The sequence below is a fragment of the Globicephala melas genome, chromosome 11 (genome assembly GCF_963455315.2).
Source record: "Globicephala melas chromosome 11, mGloMel1.2, whole genome shotgun sequence".
NCBI lineage: Eukaryota > Metazoa > Chordata > Mammalia > Artiodactyla > Delphinidae > Globicephala > Globicephala melas.
In genome coordinates, this window is record NC_083324.2 from 70526922 (window position 1) to 70544464 (window position 17543).

Genomic DNA, 17543 nt, shown 5'->3' on the forward strand with positions numbered 1-17543 from the left:
AAGAGTGCTATTCACCAAAAGAAAGAGGTCTTATCAGCATGGAACTTAATAAGGGAAAAGTATTTATTTGTGCCTTGCACAATTTTTGAAAGCTGTTATTGCTATTCAATTTTTGGTATTTACTATAGTGCTGGGTTCAAAGTCAACAAAAGAAAAGCTTATTGAATAAATGAATTACAGGATGAATGAAACGATATAGTAATTTCTTGACAGCTGAAATTCCATTATAGTGACCCTTCTAGGCGGCCCTGAAAGGGTTCGGGCTACAGAAGAATTCGGCACATGCCACAAATGTGCTTGATCTGCTATAAAGTATATCAATTTTCAAGAATGTAATGCTTTACATGAGGTAAAACCTGGAGGTCACCACCCCCAAACTAGCATATGTCAGCCTGCACTGAGGTAAATATCAAAAACTTTAACTGCTCAGTGTTAAATTAACCAAAGTTTCCCTCTAGGTTCCTCAAAAGAAAGAAATGCGTATGAGGAATATTTGAAACACTTTTAGATGAATGAAATGATACAAATCACAATCAGTGCAAACTAATACTTGAACAACAGTGGAATAACAAAACATGAATCTGACCGTTTTGGTACAGAGTGGTCCAAACGGTTTGCTCACATTTGTTAAAATCCGAACTGAAACAATGACATGTATAAAAGAATAGATAAAGTGGTTCCTGCACAATAGTCTGGTGTATCGTAAACTTCAATCCCTGCTTTCTACTGATCAGGCCGTGCGGCCTCAGGAGAGCAGTCAGGGTGACTTGAAACTGTCTTCACTGGAGACTCCCTCCACTTGACATGCTCACTTCACATCCCAGCACAAGTGGTCACTTTGAGACTTTATGACTTGCTTTCTTCTTCCTCCTCTGGTATTGTTTCCCAGATTGGCTTCTTGATGTGTTCTGGTAACTGTTCTAATTTTGTCTAAAGAGAGAAAAGCAAAATTATAATATAATGTGGACTTAACTCTTCAGCCACAAATGGAATTTATTCATTCTGTTCCCTCAGGTCCTCTTGACTTTTTTCTTTTACCCTCTCATCTTGTTGTAGGGCTTTGAAACAGAGAAGAAAACTCGGTAGTAGATAAACACTCTCACATACATCATCTATTTGCTCCTCAGTGATCTCCAGGGACCACCAATCAACGTGGAACCCGTGTCTAGACAACTGCTAAGAGGGAGGGAGGCATCAGAGGTGGCTCCAAGAGGACATGGGCTGCGGGGGCAGCATTCTGTTGAGCTGCGCCCTGCACGGCAGATGTAGACCCCCAACCACTGTGGCAACTCTGCCTCCAGGTCCTCCCCTCCACCCAGTGGGCTGGAATCAGGCAGCAATGTATCAACACAACAATACACATCTCCCTCCAAAGAGGCAGAAATTCAAGTCATACCTTTGTAACTTCCATGGCAACTCCTTCAGGTAAGTTTCGCTGAATATATTCCAAGTAGACATCTGCTGTACTCCCAGTGAGATGTTCTAACTAAAATTTCAAACGTGAAATTGATTCATGCTATGCTGGTTAAAGCAGAAATTTTGAGGGTTTTTTTTTTTTTCTGGTAAAAGCAGTACAGTCTTTTCTTCATCTGTAAAATCTTACAGAATCCCAATTTAAAAGGAAAAAAGTGCAGATCCTCTGGTTGAACTGAATGAGGGGAGCACAGCCGCAATGTCCCCTTTCCTCCTAAATGCCTTAAAGCCAGGGCTCCATGGAACCCAGCTGGCAAGCATGGTATCAAAACAGTGTAAGAGTTTCACAAAACAACTCAAAACAAAAGGAAACAAAAGACTAAATTATAAAATAGAGTTAGTATAAGATTTTGTGTGCTCAATGGCAAGGTGGATACAATTTTGGATTTTTCTTTTTCATTTAAGGGTAGGACTATGTCTTAATATTTGTAACTCTCAATGCCTAGTACAGAGCTTCTCATATAAAACATGCACAAGCACTTGTTTTAGTAACATTTACCAATCATTTACTATGAGATGAAATATTCTAAGTGCTTTAGATAAATATCTCATTTAATCCTCACACTAACTGTATGAAATTGGTACTGTTATTATTTCCAACTTAAAGATGAAGGACTTGAGGCACAGGTCACACAGCTAGTAAATGCCAGTACTTGGACCTGGCTGTCCAACTCCAAAGCCCATGCTTTCCCTTAACCACAAGACTGTGCTGACCTGGGAGGCTGCACAAATGAATGATAATTGACGAATGAAAAACCTTAATTCTGCCCATCATGGACATGGAGAATTCAGTGAGCATGTGAGAAGAATTATTACAGCTGTGTGAAAACGTAGCTAGAATTTTTGAAATATAAGCAAAATTATTCCAATGATAGCTTACTGTATAAAAATTAGTCAACATAATGTGCACTACTGAGTTAAAGTATGAACTACTCTGAAGGATGGCTTTACTTGAGTTTGATTTTCCTATCATGCTGCTTCTATAAACATAAAAAAACACTTACCTTCTCTACCACTATCCAGCATAGGCTGACTGAAAGGAAGTCTACTGGGCAAGGTTAAAGGAAAGTTATGATGTGCTAGTGTGAAATCTGGGGCATTTCAAAAAAATGCCTGAATGTCTGAAATAAACTCACCTCTAAACATCTGTAAAGTGTTCTCATTTCATACTGAACCCTGTGCTTCTTGAAAATATGCACTGATTTGAGAAGAGTAAATCGCTCTATTTTCCTTGGAGGTTCATGTCTGGAAAATAAATGGGCGAAGCAACATACTTAAGCTAAGTGATGTTAGAACCTGAGTCACTGATATCAAAGCATGATTCCACAATATTGCAGGTCAGGCTCACGCCCAATTATAGGCGTTAACTACCATTTTACAGACTTCCATTTGTCAAGACTGTCATCTCTAACAACTGCTGTCATGAAGCTCCGGCTAAAATAAACCTGCAGACAGCAACAGGAACATTTGCCAGCGACCCAAAAACAAGCCTTGGCATGCAAGTGCACACACACATGCCTCCGGCTTTCACACCCTTGAGGTCTCACACTGACTAAACACATGAACTGTGAGGTGCAGCACCGTGGGCTGGACATGGTTGTAATGTCTGCCATGTATTACAGATACAGTGAAAAGCACAAAACCATGGTCTGTTACGGGAAATGTGTGAGTTCCTTCAGTTTTGCTAGAAGGCAAGACTGGCAAAGCTCCATATGGGCCTCGTTCAACATCAGAGAGAGCAGGTGACAAAACATAGGAGGTGGTTATACTTGACCCTGCAGTGGCTTCAAGGCCATACGAAGCTCGCCTTGCTCATGCATGAAAGTATTGGGTGAACGGTGTTTCTTAAGGCAGATTTGAAACAGTGAATATAATAGCAAAGATACCAAATCCAAGAGGCCTGAAAGAATTGCTTGTTCACCTAATCCACCTCCCCGCCCCATGGAGATCCCAGACACGAGGGCTTCTTGGGCCTCCTAAGTCTATGCAGTTTCTAGAGAAAGGATTCCTTCATTTTCCTTGTTCACTCATTCTAGTATTTAAAAATTCTGGTAGACAGGAAGGGATGATCCTGCTTAGAATAATATAACAAACCTAATCTCTCTCCATCATGAGTTTTTATCCCATTTTAAGAGCTCAGACCTAGCTGGGACTGGCAGCATTTTCCTGACTGATGTGTTATAGCAGCTAACAGGTCAGATTAAGAAAGATCATACTTACACTTTAACAGAGATACCAAGTTCTTTAGCAGCAAGCGCCGCAAAATACTCATAACTGTCCAATACAGCCTTATCATGGCCTTTTACTAAAACTGATAGGCGCTTATATAACGTGTCTGGTTCATCAGAAACGGTTATCTGCAATTTTAAAATCAAAAAGAAAAGCTTCAGTCATGGTTCCTCTAATATTTACAACTGGAAAATTTAACGTATTACCCTCACCTGAACAACTTCAGAGTTTACTAATAAGTGGGGAGAAAAATGCTGAGTAACATCTTAACACAGCTTAAATATCTAGATACAACCACATTCAGACTCCACAATGACTCTTAAATATCAGTTAAAATACAGTTTGAATCAAAAGGATTTTCAAGCAACCTACAAAATCACCAACGGAACCTTCAACCTTAATAGTTATTAAACCCCAAACATACAACAGGAAAGGATTTGGGGTTCTGTTAATAAAAGTAGCCTGGTCAGAAGACCTGGATTGAGAATTAAACTCTGCCACTTAAAGCTGAATAACAACGGGCAAGTAATATAATCTCACTGAACTTTAGTTTTCTCACATATAAATAGGACAATACTTGTGCTACAGCTCATGGTATTTCTGTCGGGAACAAACAAGAGAGCATGGATTTAAGTGCTTATAAGTTATAAAACACTGTTAAACAAAGGCGAGCTATTTCTATTCATATTCTTTTTATTAGGTTTGTCCATGTTTATTTTGCCTGCTATAACAGAAAAATTACTCATTTCTAACTAAAATGTCATGACACTGACTGTACAAATAACTTCTACCTCTTCCACCCTAATACTTAAAGATCTTAGAAATGATGGGTTTGACATTTCTGACTTTCTTCCAAGAGGTGAATTACCTTTACTTCATTCATCCATCAAACCAGTAATTTATATTACTAATCCAATGTTTCAGAGTTAAATTACTTTGCCCTTGAAAGGAGATCTACTTACTAACCAGGAAGCTAGATATTCACTCTCAATTACCCCAAATAGGGTTGTTGGAAGAAGAGAGTACACTGATATCCTATCTCTTAAGTTGAGGGACAAGAGAAGGGGAATATAGCCCTAAAATGTATAATCACTGGTCTCTACAGGGTTTTAAAGATAATTCTGAATCTGTTACAAATATTAAAAATCAAAAGATTCTGCACAAATATTTGAATTTCATTTAGTTTGGAAAATTCAGACAATCTGACATCACTAGGTCTAATTTCCCACATGGCAACAACTGGCTACAGTAAGTAGCAGCTGTCTTGCTTATAAAGGGTACAGCCTGTCACTGTGCCCACCCTGTTACCGTTCCTTACAGGCCTGGCCTACGCAGGCATCTGAGCTGGAGACCTGGGGTTTATATATGCTATGAAGTGAAAACGCTGAACCAGCAGGCCATTAGGTATAACACAATTCCACTTTGGTGCTCATGGTGTGCACAGATGATTATATACAGACAAAGGTCTAGAAGGATACGTACCAAACTGTTAAAGGGGATTATTTTTGAGGGGTGGGGCTGGAAGCATTTGGAATTTAAAAAACTACAAATTATAGTTTGTAGTTTTAGGATTTAAAAAAACTACAAATAATACAAAAACTGGGTTGATGAAATCATGGCTTTCACTTAAAGGAAACAAGGTTACACAGCTGCTCCTGGATTTTCTCTACTTGTGATAATGCTCTCTCTCACAATAAAGCACTGTTCACTGTTCAATAAAGACGTGAAGCCTACCACCACAACCAACAAATTCCATAATATAATACCAAGTATTCAGCATCATTAATTATGACAACGCTGTACACTATGCTGAGCTAAAAGCAAAAGACTACTCACCCCCACAGTTATTTGGGGTAAATACTTTATTCGATTAGCTCTTACCTTAATAGCCTGAAAGCGACCATGAGCACTCAGGGACATCAGTGAATACTTTCCTCAGGTGCACTGTGCACCTGCCGGTATTCCAGAACAAATTCTTTTATTCATAAAGTGTTTGGGAAACAGCCCCAAATGAAATAATGAGGAAAATTTATTGCTAATGTAGCTTCTTATGCCAAGAAATAGGGAGTGCATACCGTAGGCTTGGTCAAATCCTTGGGAACATCAACATGTAGGTTTGAAAACTGTACCCACTTCATATCGGTGCTGCTATGTGCGGAAACAAAGAGAAACCTAAGTAAAACAGCACAAGTGCCCATTTTCTTATTCAATTTAGCACATCCAATTATATACTTACAGGAGAAGGCCACCATTTTTGGCTGTACTGCTCCTAGAACTGCATACAGAAAAATTCCTTGAACCCTTAAAAACAGGGGGATGTGTGTTAGAATTAAAATCAATTCCCAAACCATTCACAGTTTCCATGAAAACCCAAAAGATGCAGGATGCTTCAAATAACAGGCTATCTCATTATTTTAGATGAAGATATTGGGGTAACTAAATTGCCAAGTTAGATTTCATTTAAAAAAAAGAGGACAGTGGTAGAGTTGATAATCAGAAAGGACTCTCAAAATACTAGATACTATATTTTTTAAAGCTCAGGAGCAAGAACTTTCTTTTTTTAAATTAATTTATTTATTTTTGGCTGCGTTGGGTCTTTGTTGCTGCACACTGGCTTTCTCTAGTTGCGGCAAGCGAGGGCTACTCTTCGTTGTGGTGGCGGGCTTCTCATTGTGGTGGCTCCTCTTGTTGCGGAGCACGGGCTCTAGGCATGCGGACTCAGTAGTTGTGGCTCGCGGGCTCTACAGCGCAGGCTCAGTAGTTGTGGCACATGGGCTTAGTTGCTCCGCGGCATGTGGGATCTTCCCAGACCAGGGCTCGAACTCGTGTCCCCTGCACTGGCAGGCAGATTCTTAACCACTGCACCACCACGGAAGCCCAGGAACAAGAACTTTTTTAAAAAAACAATTCTCACATTAACAGCTATGAATTAAACATGCAGACATCAAGGAAGAAAACATGTGGCTTCATTTTCCCATTTTTTTTTACAGATTAAATATATTTCAACATAATACTTCTTTTACTTAAATATTTTCAAGCATTAAAAAAAAGCGTCTTTATAATTTAATTTATGGAGCTGGAATAAGAATTCTAAAGTACCCTTCTTTGAAGCTTTCATACACCTTTTCCAGTATATTTATTTCTTGGCTTGGGTGAGACAACTAGCTTATAAACGTCTAATTTTATAAGTAAGTTGAAATACACATTGGAATTTACACCCATCTTATATACCACTACTGTGCCTCATACTGCAACAATACAGCGTTTCCAAATCCTTACTGTCAGCTCCCCCTGGTGGAACAAAATTTCTAGTTGTAGGAAACCTACGGTACTGTATGTAATACACATTTGCCACCCGTTTTTTTCTTAAGCTTTCCCAAGATTTAAAAGTGTAAACTGAGAAACTGGAAGCTCAACAGGATCCTGAAAAATACTTTAAAGATGAGAATAACAGTTTAGTACAAATGAAACTTAATTAGAACAACAGAGCGTCACCTATGTTTAAAAAAAAAAAAACTATTCTTAGCTAATTATCCTTCTTCTACTCTTCACCCAAGATGGAAGCAAATCAAAACTTTCACAGTCTCTCTTGGATCAAGGGAGAAAAGCAAAAAGAAGAAAGGAAATCAAGCACAATACAAAGTAGTAAGAGGTATGTGCCATTTTCCACACATAATCACAGAGGAAATTCCCTCCCCACATTTATACCCCTAAGCCCACAATCCAGTTGTGTAGAAGGCCCACAGGTCTAAGGAATATGACACTTCCCAGGCATCTTCTCCCAGTATAAACCCCCAGCTTTTAAAAAGTTGGAGCCTAAAGTACTGTTACCCCCACAAACTAACCTTAAGAAGTTCGTAAGTTTTCCTTCCTTTTTTTGCTTTCTTTTTTTTGAGGGTGTGGAGCCTGTTCTGGGTAAGTGCGTCTTAAAATAGTTCAAAATTTCAACCACTAACAGCGCCTGATTTAATAACGGTGGTTCTCAAAGTGTGGTCTAAGGACTTCTGAGGGGCTCCTGAGACACCTTCAGAAGAGGCCCAGGAGACTAAACTTATTTTCATAATAACAGTAAGATGTAATTTGCAACTTTCCCACTCTATTCTCTCACCAGTGTACAGTGAAGTTTTCCAGAGGCTGCAGGACGTGTGATATAAAAACAGATTGCAGAAGCAGCTATGAGAGCCAAACTGTCTTCTATTAAGCCAGACATTAAAGAGATTTGCAAAAACGTAAAATATTGCTACACTTCTCTCTCAATTTGTTTGGGAAAATATGGTTGTTTCCCATAAAAACGTTAATTATGTTAACAAGTAATGAGTTTATTAGTGTTATTTTTAAGTGAACAAGCACTTTTAAGATTCTCGGTTGTATTTTCTAATAAGCTAAAAATTGATAGCTAAACCCCACAAAAACCAAAGCTCTTCGGAGTCCTCAACCATTTTTAGAGTGTAAAGAAAGGAGTGCTGAGGCCAAATAACTTAAGAACCGCCGCTTAAATTTTTGCTTTTTCTCCAAAGAACCGAGCAGAGGATATCTCACCCACTCCTCTGACTTCAGCGATTCTCATCTAAATCTCAGAAACCCGGGTATCCGTAAAGTATCTCAATCTGGTTCCCTGGGAAGCGTCTAAAATCTCGTGCCACATAATTTTCGCGAGGTCAACCTTCTTGACTTCTCTCAGCCTCAGTTTATTTCACAAACGTGAAAGGCAGGGTCTGGAACATTCGCTGTTCAATATCCTTTCCAGCCCTGACAGTCTACGATTTTTCTAGTTCCTGTCTTTGCCCTGACTCATTAACTTACGTTTTATCCTATGAGAGAATTCGAGATAAAATCAGCCTTTTCTCGCCACCTTCCTGCAAACAACGGGCCGTGCGGAATAAATATCGCGGAAAGCTCCAGATGTTAAGAATGACAGGTGGCAGCCAGACGTAATGGTAACTGTCCTTGGGCCAGTTACCCAAAGACCGCCTAGTCCCCCCAGCGCGTCCCCCCAGCGCACCTCATACCTGCCAGAGACGCTGTCCAAGGGGCCCAAACGCCGTCCGCGCCGCCATCTTGCCGATTCCGCTTCCCCGGATCGCTTCCGGGGTCACACAGGAGTCCTCCGACCATAGAGTTCTGCAAAAGGAGAGAGTGTACCCTTGTGTTCCGGCACCGGAACAACCATAGAGACGCGATTCCACGCGCTCCGAGGGTGGGACTGTGAATGTAGCCGGCTTCCTTCCGGTCGCAACTTGACCTGTACGCCGCCTTGTAATAGTTTCACCTCGTATCTAGCTACCGAGTTCTGTCAGCGCTTTCCTTTTCAGATCGTGTTTGTCCTTTGCGGTTCCTGTTTTGTTGGATGCAAACACAACAAACACATGCTTGGAAAAAATATGAGTAATATATTGACACTGGTTATCTGAGTAGTGGATGAATGGTTGATGTTTTTTCCTATTATAACGGAGCAAAGGGCTTGTGTGCCTGTGGCTCGCAGAAAGCCAAACTGACAGCGGGAGTTCGTATCCGAGTAAGGATTTATTACAGGGCGCCAAGCAAGGGAGTAGGAGACAAGCCTCAGATCCACTCCAACTTGGTATTTGAGTTAGGGGTTTTTTGTTTGTTTTTTAAAGGAGAAGATCAAAGAGACTGGGATTAATCACCTTGTGACATTTCTGAATTGTAGTTTTGGAAGTCACAGTGTCTCTGTTTTAGGATTCCCTGGCCAGGTGGTCCATGACTCGGGATCTGTTACCTCATCTTGCCCTGGAGAAACAACCTGAGTTTGTACTTGAATGGTGATAGCTATAACAGCAATAGCCTTGGCAGGCTGCCCATGTCCTTTTCAGAATCAGGCTCCCTCTGTCAATTGTGACATTCAGAGTTGGCTGGTCTCTCTTAGCCAGTGGAGTTTTCCTATAGCTCTCCAACTCCGTTGCTGCTTTGAAGCATCAGTCTCTCCTCTGGGATGGCTCCTCAGCCTGCCTCTGCCCCCTTGAGCAGCCTTATCTGGGTGAGGGTTCTGCAGCTGCCAGTGATGGTGACCTTAACAGCTTGCAAACAACTTTTCCCTATGTCACCTAATCTGATCCTCACAAGAAGACGTGTATCTTGTCCTAATTTAATAGGTGAGGATACTGAGGCTCAGAGATGAAATGACTCATTCAAAGTCATATGGGTGAGTTAGTTACAGCTGAACCAATAACCATCTTCAAAATCCTAGTTCAGTGACTTTTCCACCCCTGCAGCACCCCTGGTGCTGACTTTGTAATAAGGTCCAGTTCTACTAAGTAGAACTCTTAGTAGTCTCTTTTGGATGTGAGGCATAGGGGTCCCCATTTCCCCACGCTCCTGCAAGAAAAGGAGTTTGTTTTTTATTTTTAAAGACATGTATGGCCTGAACTGCTCCTGCAATTGGAAAAGTGGGCTCAAAGCAGCCTTAGGGACTGGATGCCCTCTCCACCCCTAAGGCCAAACATGGTCTCTTTATTGATGGGCTTTCTCTGCTTACAAATAGTTGGTGCTCCCTCAGAATTCTGCATGCTGCCTTTGGCTCACCAAGTTTCTCCATTCATACTCTCAAATGTGGGAATTGGATTTGGTCCCCTCATTTTCCGGGGCTAAATCATGTCATGTGTCATCAAATGGACTATGGGCCTAATAGCTTGGGGTCAGGTGCTGGCCCTGGTCCAATTAGCTGGGGGTAAGGTGGGAGTCATTGTGAGGGGCAAACTCGGGTTTTGCCAACAGTGGGGCTGTGGACAGAGCCTTTTGGTATGGTGTGTGGGCATGGACAGTGTGGAGGGTTTTTTTGACATGTAAACGTTCTTAGTTTATTAGCCTGGACAGTGTTCTAAAGCTTGGCCAGTCCATTATGGGTCTTTTCCCTACAAACTAAGCCTTCAAACCTCTGAACTAGTGTAAATGAGCCGGAGATCAAGTTGATGCAAGTCCACCTTGCTTTATATCCAGGAAAAATAAAAGTGTGTGCATCAAACATTCCTGAGTTATATCATACTTTGATTGCACCGGTTGTTCTGTTTTTTTTGTTTGTTTTTTGTTTGTTTTTTGCGGTACACGGGCCTCTCACCGTTGTGGCCTCTCCCGCTGCGGAGCAGAGGCTCCGGACGCGCAGGCTCTGCGGCCATGGCTCACGGGGCCAGCCGCTCCGCGGCATGTGGGATCCTCCTGGACCGGGGCACGAATCCGTGTCCCCTGCATCGGCAGGCAGACTCTCAACCACTGCGCCACCAGGGAAGCCCCCAGTTGTTCTGTTTTAAAAGACAGATCTCACTTGATTGTGATGATTTCATGGTTATACACTTATCTCCAAACTCATCAAATTGTATACAATAAATATGTATAGCTTTTTATGTGTCAATCATACCTTAATAAAGTGGTTGGGGGAAAAAAATAGCAAGACTGCCCAAAATAAAATTACATAAGCAGAGGAAGTAAGGAAGTAATGACCCCAAACAGCCCAGAGATCCATGTTGTATGTTAAGGATATGTGTGCTGGAATGCAAATTTGGAAGCATGTATGGCTGCTTGGCCTTTACGACTCAAACAGAAACATTAAACACTTCCCTTGCGGGGAGGTGTGGGAGGAGGACAGCTCTTTTCAAAAGATCCTCTCTCATATAAAGAAATAATCAGCCCTTTGGCTCTTTTATACAGGGATATCTGAGACCCAAAGATCACTATGGTTCACTTAGGAATATATTATTCAATTTCTTAACATGCCTTCCTAATTATGTTTTGTTTATACCAACATTAAAACTCAGCCTCAGTCCACAGCTGGCTGGCTGTAGCTGAGGAAGGTAGACTGGGAGTCTGTGGAATTCAGAATTGACTTTAGGTAAAGTCAAAAGAGGCTTTATTTACACACACACACACACACACACACACACACACACACACACACGGATAAGCATACCTGGAAGATTAGAGAGATAATTAACAAATAGTTGCTGAGCACCTGTTATAAATTGCTGTGAATATGTGGGTGATGGTGAGATGGTTCAGTAATAATAATAAAGCATGACCTTTGCTCTTCCCAGTGATGGAACTGGATCTGTTCCCAGGCCCCTATATGTTTTTTCTAAGTATTAAATTCCTTGGCAGGCAGGCAGGAATGATGTCACAGTCATCTTTAGCTACTCAACTGCCCTGTGTATAATACAGCGTGGAATAGTGACTGGTATGTGAGTAATGAATGAGACTAAGACAGTAGGAAAAAAGTCTTCAGATTGGACACCTGAGGCCCTGGAAGCAGAATTTAAATTTCCAACACTGGCTAAATGTAGTGTTTGTAAAGGAAGAGCTATTTTCTTTGGCACATGACTAACACTGCCCAAATTAAAAGTATAAAACCCCAAAAGAACAAAGAAGATCAAGGTCTTGAACAGGTATGCCCTACTTAAATCAAATTCTGTATGAAATCCAGAATTTCAGATTTCTCCTGAACTTTGCTGTTGACCATTAAAAACTAAACACACTTTGTAGAATTTGGAAATCCAGATTAGCAATGCCTATAAACCAGGGTGGGGCTTCCCTGGTGGCGCGGTGGTTGAGAGTCCGCCTGCCAATGCAGGGGACACGGGTTCGTGCCCGGTCCGGGAAGATCCCACATGCCACGGAGCAGCTGGGCCCGTGAGCCATGGCCGCTGAGCCTGTGCTCCGCAACGGGAGAGGCCACAACAGTGAGAGGCCCGCGTACCGCAAAACAAAAAAAAACAAACAAAAAAATCCAGCGTGGACTGGATTTTGTTGGTGGTTCCCTGTGAGATAACCTGTAATACTGAGCTCCCTCAAACTGCATTGTGAGTAGTACGGGTTAGAGGCCATCAACCCTTCAAGTGGCTCATCCACAGCTTGAGAAGCAGAAATATTCATCTTGGCCTCTAGGGTAGAGGTGAGGGCATTTATATGAGCATTAAATCTGATCAGCATGGGCTTCCCTGGTGGCGCACTGGTTAAGAATCTGCCTGCCAATTCAGGGGACACAGGTTCGAGCCCTGGACGGGGAAGATCCCACATGCCACAGGGCAACTAAGCCTGTGTGCCACAACTACTGAGCCTGAGCTCTAGAGCCCGTGTGCCACAACTACTGAAGCCCTCGTGCCACAACTACTGAAGCCCGTGCACCTAGAGCCTGTGCTCTGCAACAAGAGAAGCCGCCGCAATGAGAAGCCCGTGCAATGCAACGAAGAGTAGCCCCCTCCTCGCCACAACTAGAGAAAGCCCGCGCACAGCAATGAAGACCCAATGCAGCCAAAAATAAATAAATAAATATATAAAAAATCTAATCAGCAGCCCTCTAAACCGGGCTCCAGAAACAAACTAACGGTAAATTAGCATTGAGAAGTCATTTCAGCAGCTAGAAAGAAGGAATGTTTAAGCCAAATGAAACTCAAAAAGATAACATTTTATTTTCAGAGCAGCTGATGCAATATTGAATCAGGTTTTCACAAATAAATATGACAGTGTCTACTTGGTTACATCTCTGTTTGATGAATGCCTATCTGTAAGAACTGTAATAAATTTCTGAGGAGGTTAATGACCGGAACCTTTTAAGTAAAATTCTCCTGGCTTGCTTCTGAAAAAAAGTATTGTGGCAATTAAAATAAAATGCTCATCGCTCGGGGAAAACCAATCTAGAATGCCCCAGCTGTTTTTGTTTTTAAGGAATGAACCTTTTGAGGACAAGTCTATAAAACATCTTTATTTATTTGTTACATATGATGTTTAAATATAACTTTGCTTTCAAGCTTCAAACTTTTTTTTTAAACCCCTGGGAAAATAAGACTTTTGGTTCACCTTAACAAAAACTGACCTAGGAAGAAACACTTTTAGCAAAATGTATTATAAAATTCACTAGAAAATACTGTCCTCTTTTTGCCAAAATGTTACATAAAATCCTTATTAAAAATACACACGTTACAAAAGAAAAAAGTATGAATATGCTATACATAGTGCTTTTGATATGGACCAAGGGACCTGCATTCTGGGGAAAATACAGTGAAGCACATTAGATATTATGATGTCAACTTAAAATAGTGCAAACCAGAATAAATTACATCCTAAAATGGGAAGGCATGCAAGTCATTTCCTACGAATAGAACACAATGAAGCCAGAACAGGAAGCAATCACAACCACTATTTAAAAATGTTTTCCTTTTTATTACATTAATTTTTTTCAAAAATACTTTTCTTTACAATAGAACTCCTAGAAAATATTTACAACCTTCCTCTAATAAAATAGAACAGCAGTTAAATATATTTGAAAATAAGATGGGTTTTTCCATAAAATATATCTTTTAACTTTTTATATACAAGCTTTCTCAAAGAGGTCTAAATTCACTAATGAAAAACTATCTGATAGTAAACAGTAACTGTGTTGAAGACAAACCATTGGGAAGAAAATTTCTTTAGGGTGGGGAGAGATGGGGCGCTGAGGAGCTAAAACACAACACATACATGCAGGCAGAATCACTTCAGGAAAAAAATAAGTGCAATATTTTACTATGAAGTCAATTCTTTAAGTTGATATTGTGAAGAAAAATACTAATTCAGGAAAGTGAACTGTCTCATCAAGGAGGAGTTCTTTGGTTATTTCAAGTCAAAAATCCAAATGCTATACTGCATGGAAAATCAAAATTAAATTGTGCATTATATTTTTGCCTTGGCAACTCAGTTTATTTTAATGTTTTAAACTGGAACAGCCGGGCAAGTCTCCAAACAGAATGAGTACATTTGCTTTATAAACATTTTTCCGGGTGTTTGCTCCTTTGCTAGATAAGCTTTCATAGACCCAATAGCAAAACCATTCCAGAATCCCTCTCAGACACCCACAAGTGGAGGGAAGTAGTCACTGGGACAGATGGGATCAGCCGATATTACAGTTGGAATGGTTCTGGAATAGCTCTGCCACAAAGCTGATGCCCTCCCCAGGCAGTTCTGAACTCAGAACATAGAATAATTTGTCAGAAATGGCAGCAAATGAAAGACTTTTTTTTCCCCCTAAAAAAAGATAAAGGAAATCTTCAAGACCTCTTTTTCTGAAAACCGAATGGTGGCAATAAAAAGAACCTTTGTATTGATCTTCTGTCCATGGCTTTCCTGAGATTCAGAGGACACTGCCTGCGTGGGGCTGCTGGGGGTCTTCAGTGTGTGCTAGAAGCTTTTGCCGAGACAACTTAAAGATGCTCCAGTCCTATCCTCATGCTTCCGCTGACATCCTCTTTAACATCAAACTATTACTGTGCCAGCAAAGTGCCCTGGTAGGACTGCCACACCTGCAGGAGCTGGGGCGTCAGAAGCGTCAGCTCTGTGCCGGGGCCGCATCCCAGCCTGAAGGCGCGCGCACTCATTTGCCCTGATGGAGGCCATGGAGGAGTCTGACTCAGCTCAAAAGCCTGAGCTTGATGCCATTTTTGAAGGATTACAGGTTTATTACCTTCAAGTACAAACAGCAACCCTGCCGGCAGGGACAGGAGGAGACATAGCAGGGGTATGTAGCTTGGAGAATTCTAGAAGGGCTTTGGTAAATGACTTTAATGAATTCATTCATTGTTTGAATGTAAACACTGTAGCTGAAGTGGTATCTGAAACCATTTTTGTTGGCCTTTAATGCTATTTCCCTTGTATTTGCCATCAGATTTGTTAGACAACCCTTTTCCTCAGAGTTAGCGTCAAGGTAAACTTCGGTCCAGCACAGGCGAATGACAGCAGAATCCTAGTGAATGAGGTTTCACAGTACTTCCAAGTGGCACAGCATAATTTCAGAACTCCACTGACCATTAACAGTGTGGCAAAAAAGAATCAGCTCTTCTGATCTAGTTTTTGGGCCTCTTGGCATTCCAGGGACTTTAATCTGTGCTCTTCCACCATCCTCCCTGAAAGCAGCCCTGGCAACTTAATAGTTGGGGTTATTTTCCTCCAGACGGATTTCTAGTCGGCTCAGGCCAACTGGAAAAGAAGCATGTGAAATTTAGAAGATCTGAGTTCTTGGAAATCCAAGGGATCCTGCTAACCCATGAATTGGAGTCAACCGGTCTTCACGGAACTGGGAAGAGGACGCACTTGCTCCAGGAATCACCTTCATAGTAAATCACGGCCAGGGAGGAAAAGCCTGAAATGACACAGCACTCAGTTTTCAGAAACAGGCCGAGTGACAGGCAGGGCAGGAAGAAAAATGACTTTCACGTTTGGTCAACTCTTCAAATGACGTGTGTGCTAGAAGAAAGCTGTGGAACACAGGGCGGCCTTTGCTCACTGGAAAGCTACTTCCTAGTATGGTCTCCCGGCAAAGACGCCAAGTTCACTGCAAACTGCGGAATGAGGTCAGCATAAAAATGACTCTTGGTGGGAAAGGATGGCCCAAGACCCCAGCACAAAGAAAGTAGCCTGCTTCACACACACACACACACACACACACACACACACACACACACACACAGACTCTCTCACTCGCTCACTCATGCAAGCTTTGGGATAAAAGGCTACCAGGATGGTTGGCATCTGAAAGCAAAAGAACATGAACGTCAGGTTCATTCCCAACCAGGAGTGAGTTCATGGGAATGTAGCCCAGATGAAACACATCTTAAAGGAGGATTGTGCTAATTATTTATTCCCCCCCAACCTCCCACAAAACAATTGTTTTTAAATAAAAGGAAAAAACCCCGATTTTTTTCTAAACCTGGAAAAAACGACCACTTTTTAAACAGGTAGTTTAAAATGGTTACAAAACAAGCAGGCAGTTCAGCTTTCCTGATGAATGAGGATGGAGACCATGGGTTTTCGCCGTCTCCAAGCGACACACAGGGCTTTAGAGTTCTGTGTCACCCTGAAGCAAAACTGAATCTTGGTCATCCAAGAGGAGACCGGTGTCCACGACCTCGGCCTCTTCCATGACGCCTCCTAACTGCTGGACGACGTCGTCGTCGAGGATGTCCACGTCCTTGATGGGTTTGATCAGACTCAGCTGGTCCAGGGGCAGCAGCCCCGGCGGCCCCACCGGCCCCGTAGTCCTCTCAATCGTGGCTGCCATTTCGGCCGCAAAAGCCGCCTTCTGGGCTTTCTGCCTCTGCTGTTCCTCCTGCTGCCTGTGAGTTTTCATGTGTGCATTTCGGCTTTTGATCTTGAAGAAGACTCTATAAAAATGAAGAAAAAGAAGCATGTGAAATTTAGAAGATCTGAGTTCTTGGAAATCCAAGGGATCCTATAGGCAACAGCAGGTGCATGGTCTGCTGTCTGGTTTGGGGTGGCTCTGACAGAGTTCCCATCTCCTTAGCTCCCAAGACCTCCTCCCCTGGTGACCTGTGACCTCTCTTCTCTCCAAGCAAAGGGGATAGGGACAGGAACACATTTACGGTGTGTTGGGCTTTCTCTCTGTGACAACGGAGGATGAATCCTCAAAGCTTTCCTGTCCATCTATGGCCAGGGGCACAAGCGTTTCTTTCCTCCTTATCTTCCCCGTTTCTCTCTCCAACACTGACCAAGCCCTCTCGACCAACCTGAGAATCCCCAAATCATGCTGCCAAGCTCTGTTGGTTCCCACCATAAAACAACCCATCCTTTGCCTCTGGCCTCCTGTCCCTGTCATTCCCATCAAAATTCTAGAGGGTCTGCCTGCACACACGTACAGTGCCTCTTGCCTCCACACTCTCCAACTGGACTGTCATCTCCTCCACTTCAGTCCAAGTGCTTGAGTTCGCTAGTGACCGTGTGGCCAAATCCAACAGCCCCTCTTCTGTCTTCATTGTACTGGACTTCTGAGCTGCAGTGACCATTCCTCTTCGCCCAAGATCCCGTCTCGTTTTGGCCATCATATATCATAGTTCCCTCCTGCTTGC

At 42.1% G+C, this 17543-nt stretch overlaps 2 protein-coding genes across 15 annotated transcripts in view; both read right to left on the reverse strand.

The window, feature by feature from the left end:
• Positions 1-45: 45 nt before the first annotated feature.
• MRPS10 (mitochondrial ribosomal protein S10) lies at positions 46-8824 on the reverse strand. Of its 4 annotated transcripts, none has more exons than XM_060307709.2 (7): positions 8712-8824; positions 5939-6003; positions 5778-5847; positions 3694-3830; positions 2610-2718; positions 1397-1486; positions 46-930 (listed from the first exon to the last, which is right to left on the reverse strand). In XM_060307709.2, the coding sequence occupies exons 1-7, from the start codon at positions 8757-8759 to the stop codon at positions 847-849; spliced, it is 603 nt and encodes a 200-aa protein (XP_060163692.1). In that variant the 5' UTR covers positions 8760-8824; the 3' UTR covers positions 46-846. The 4 variants fall into 4 exon arrangements, with proteins under 4 accessions (XP_060163692.1, XP_030726605.2, XP_060163691.1 ...); XM_030870745.3 differs by having other exon boundaries at positions 5778-5850; positions 8712-8818; XM_060307708.2 differs by having other exon boundaries at positions 5939-6592; positions 8712-8792.
• A 4269-nt stretch (positions 8825-13093) lies between these two features.
• TRERF1 (transcriptional regulating factor 1) overlaps positions 13094-17543 on the reverse strand; it is a 204984-nt gene continuing 200534 nt past the window's right edge. For all 11 annotated transcript variants that reach the window (XM_060307818.1, XM_030870725.2, XM_060307819.1 and 8 more), the window contains one exon: positions 13094-16841. In XM_060307818.1, the coding sequence (XP_060163801.1) occupies positions 16517-16841 (325 nt within the window). In that variant the 3' untranslated portion in view covers positions 13094-16516. The remainder of the gene's footprint in view (positions 16842-17543) is intronic.

Coding starts and splice junctions, on each gene's coding strand:
- MRPS10 (XM_060307707.1), bottom strand. CDS start 6,066: ATGGAAACTGTGAATGGTTTGGGAATTGATTTTAATTCTAACACACAT. Junction 2,719..3,693: donor CTTGGTATCTCTGTTAAAGT/GTAAGTATGATC, acceptor TTTATTTTCCAG/ACATGAACCTCCAAGGAAAA. Junction 931..1,396: donor TTGCCATGGAAGTTACAAAG/GTATGACTTGAA, acceptor TTCTCTCTTTAG/ACAAAATTAGAACAGTTACC.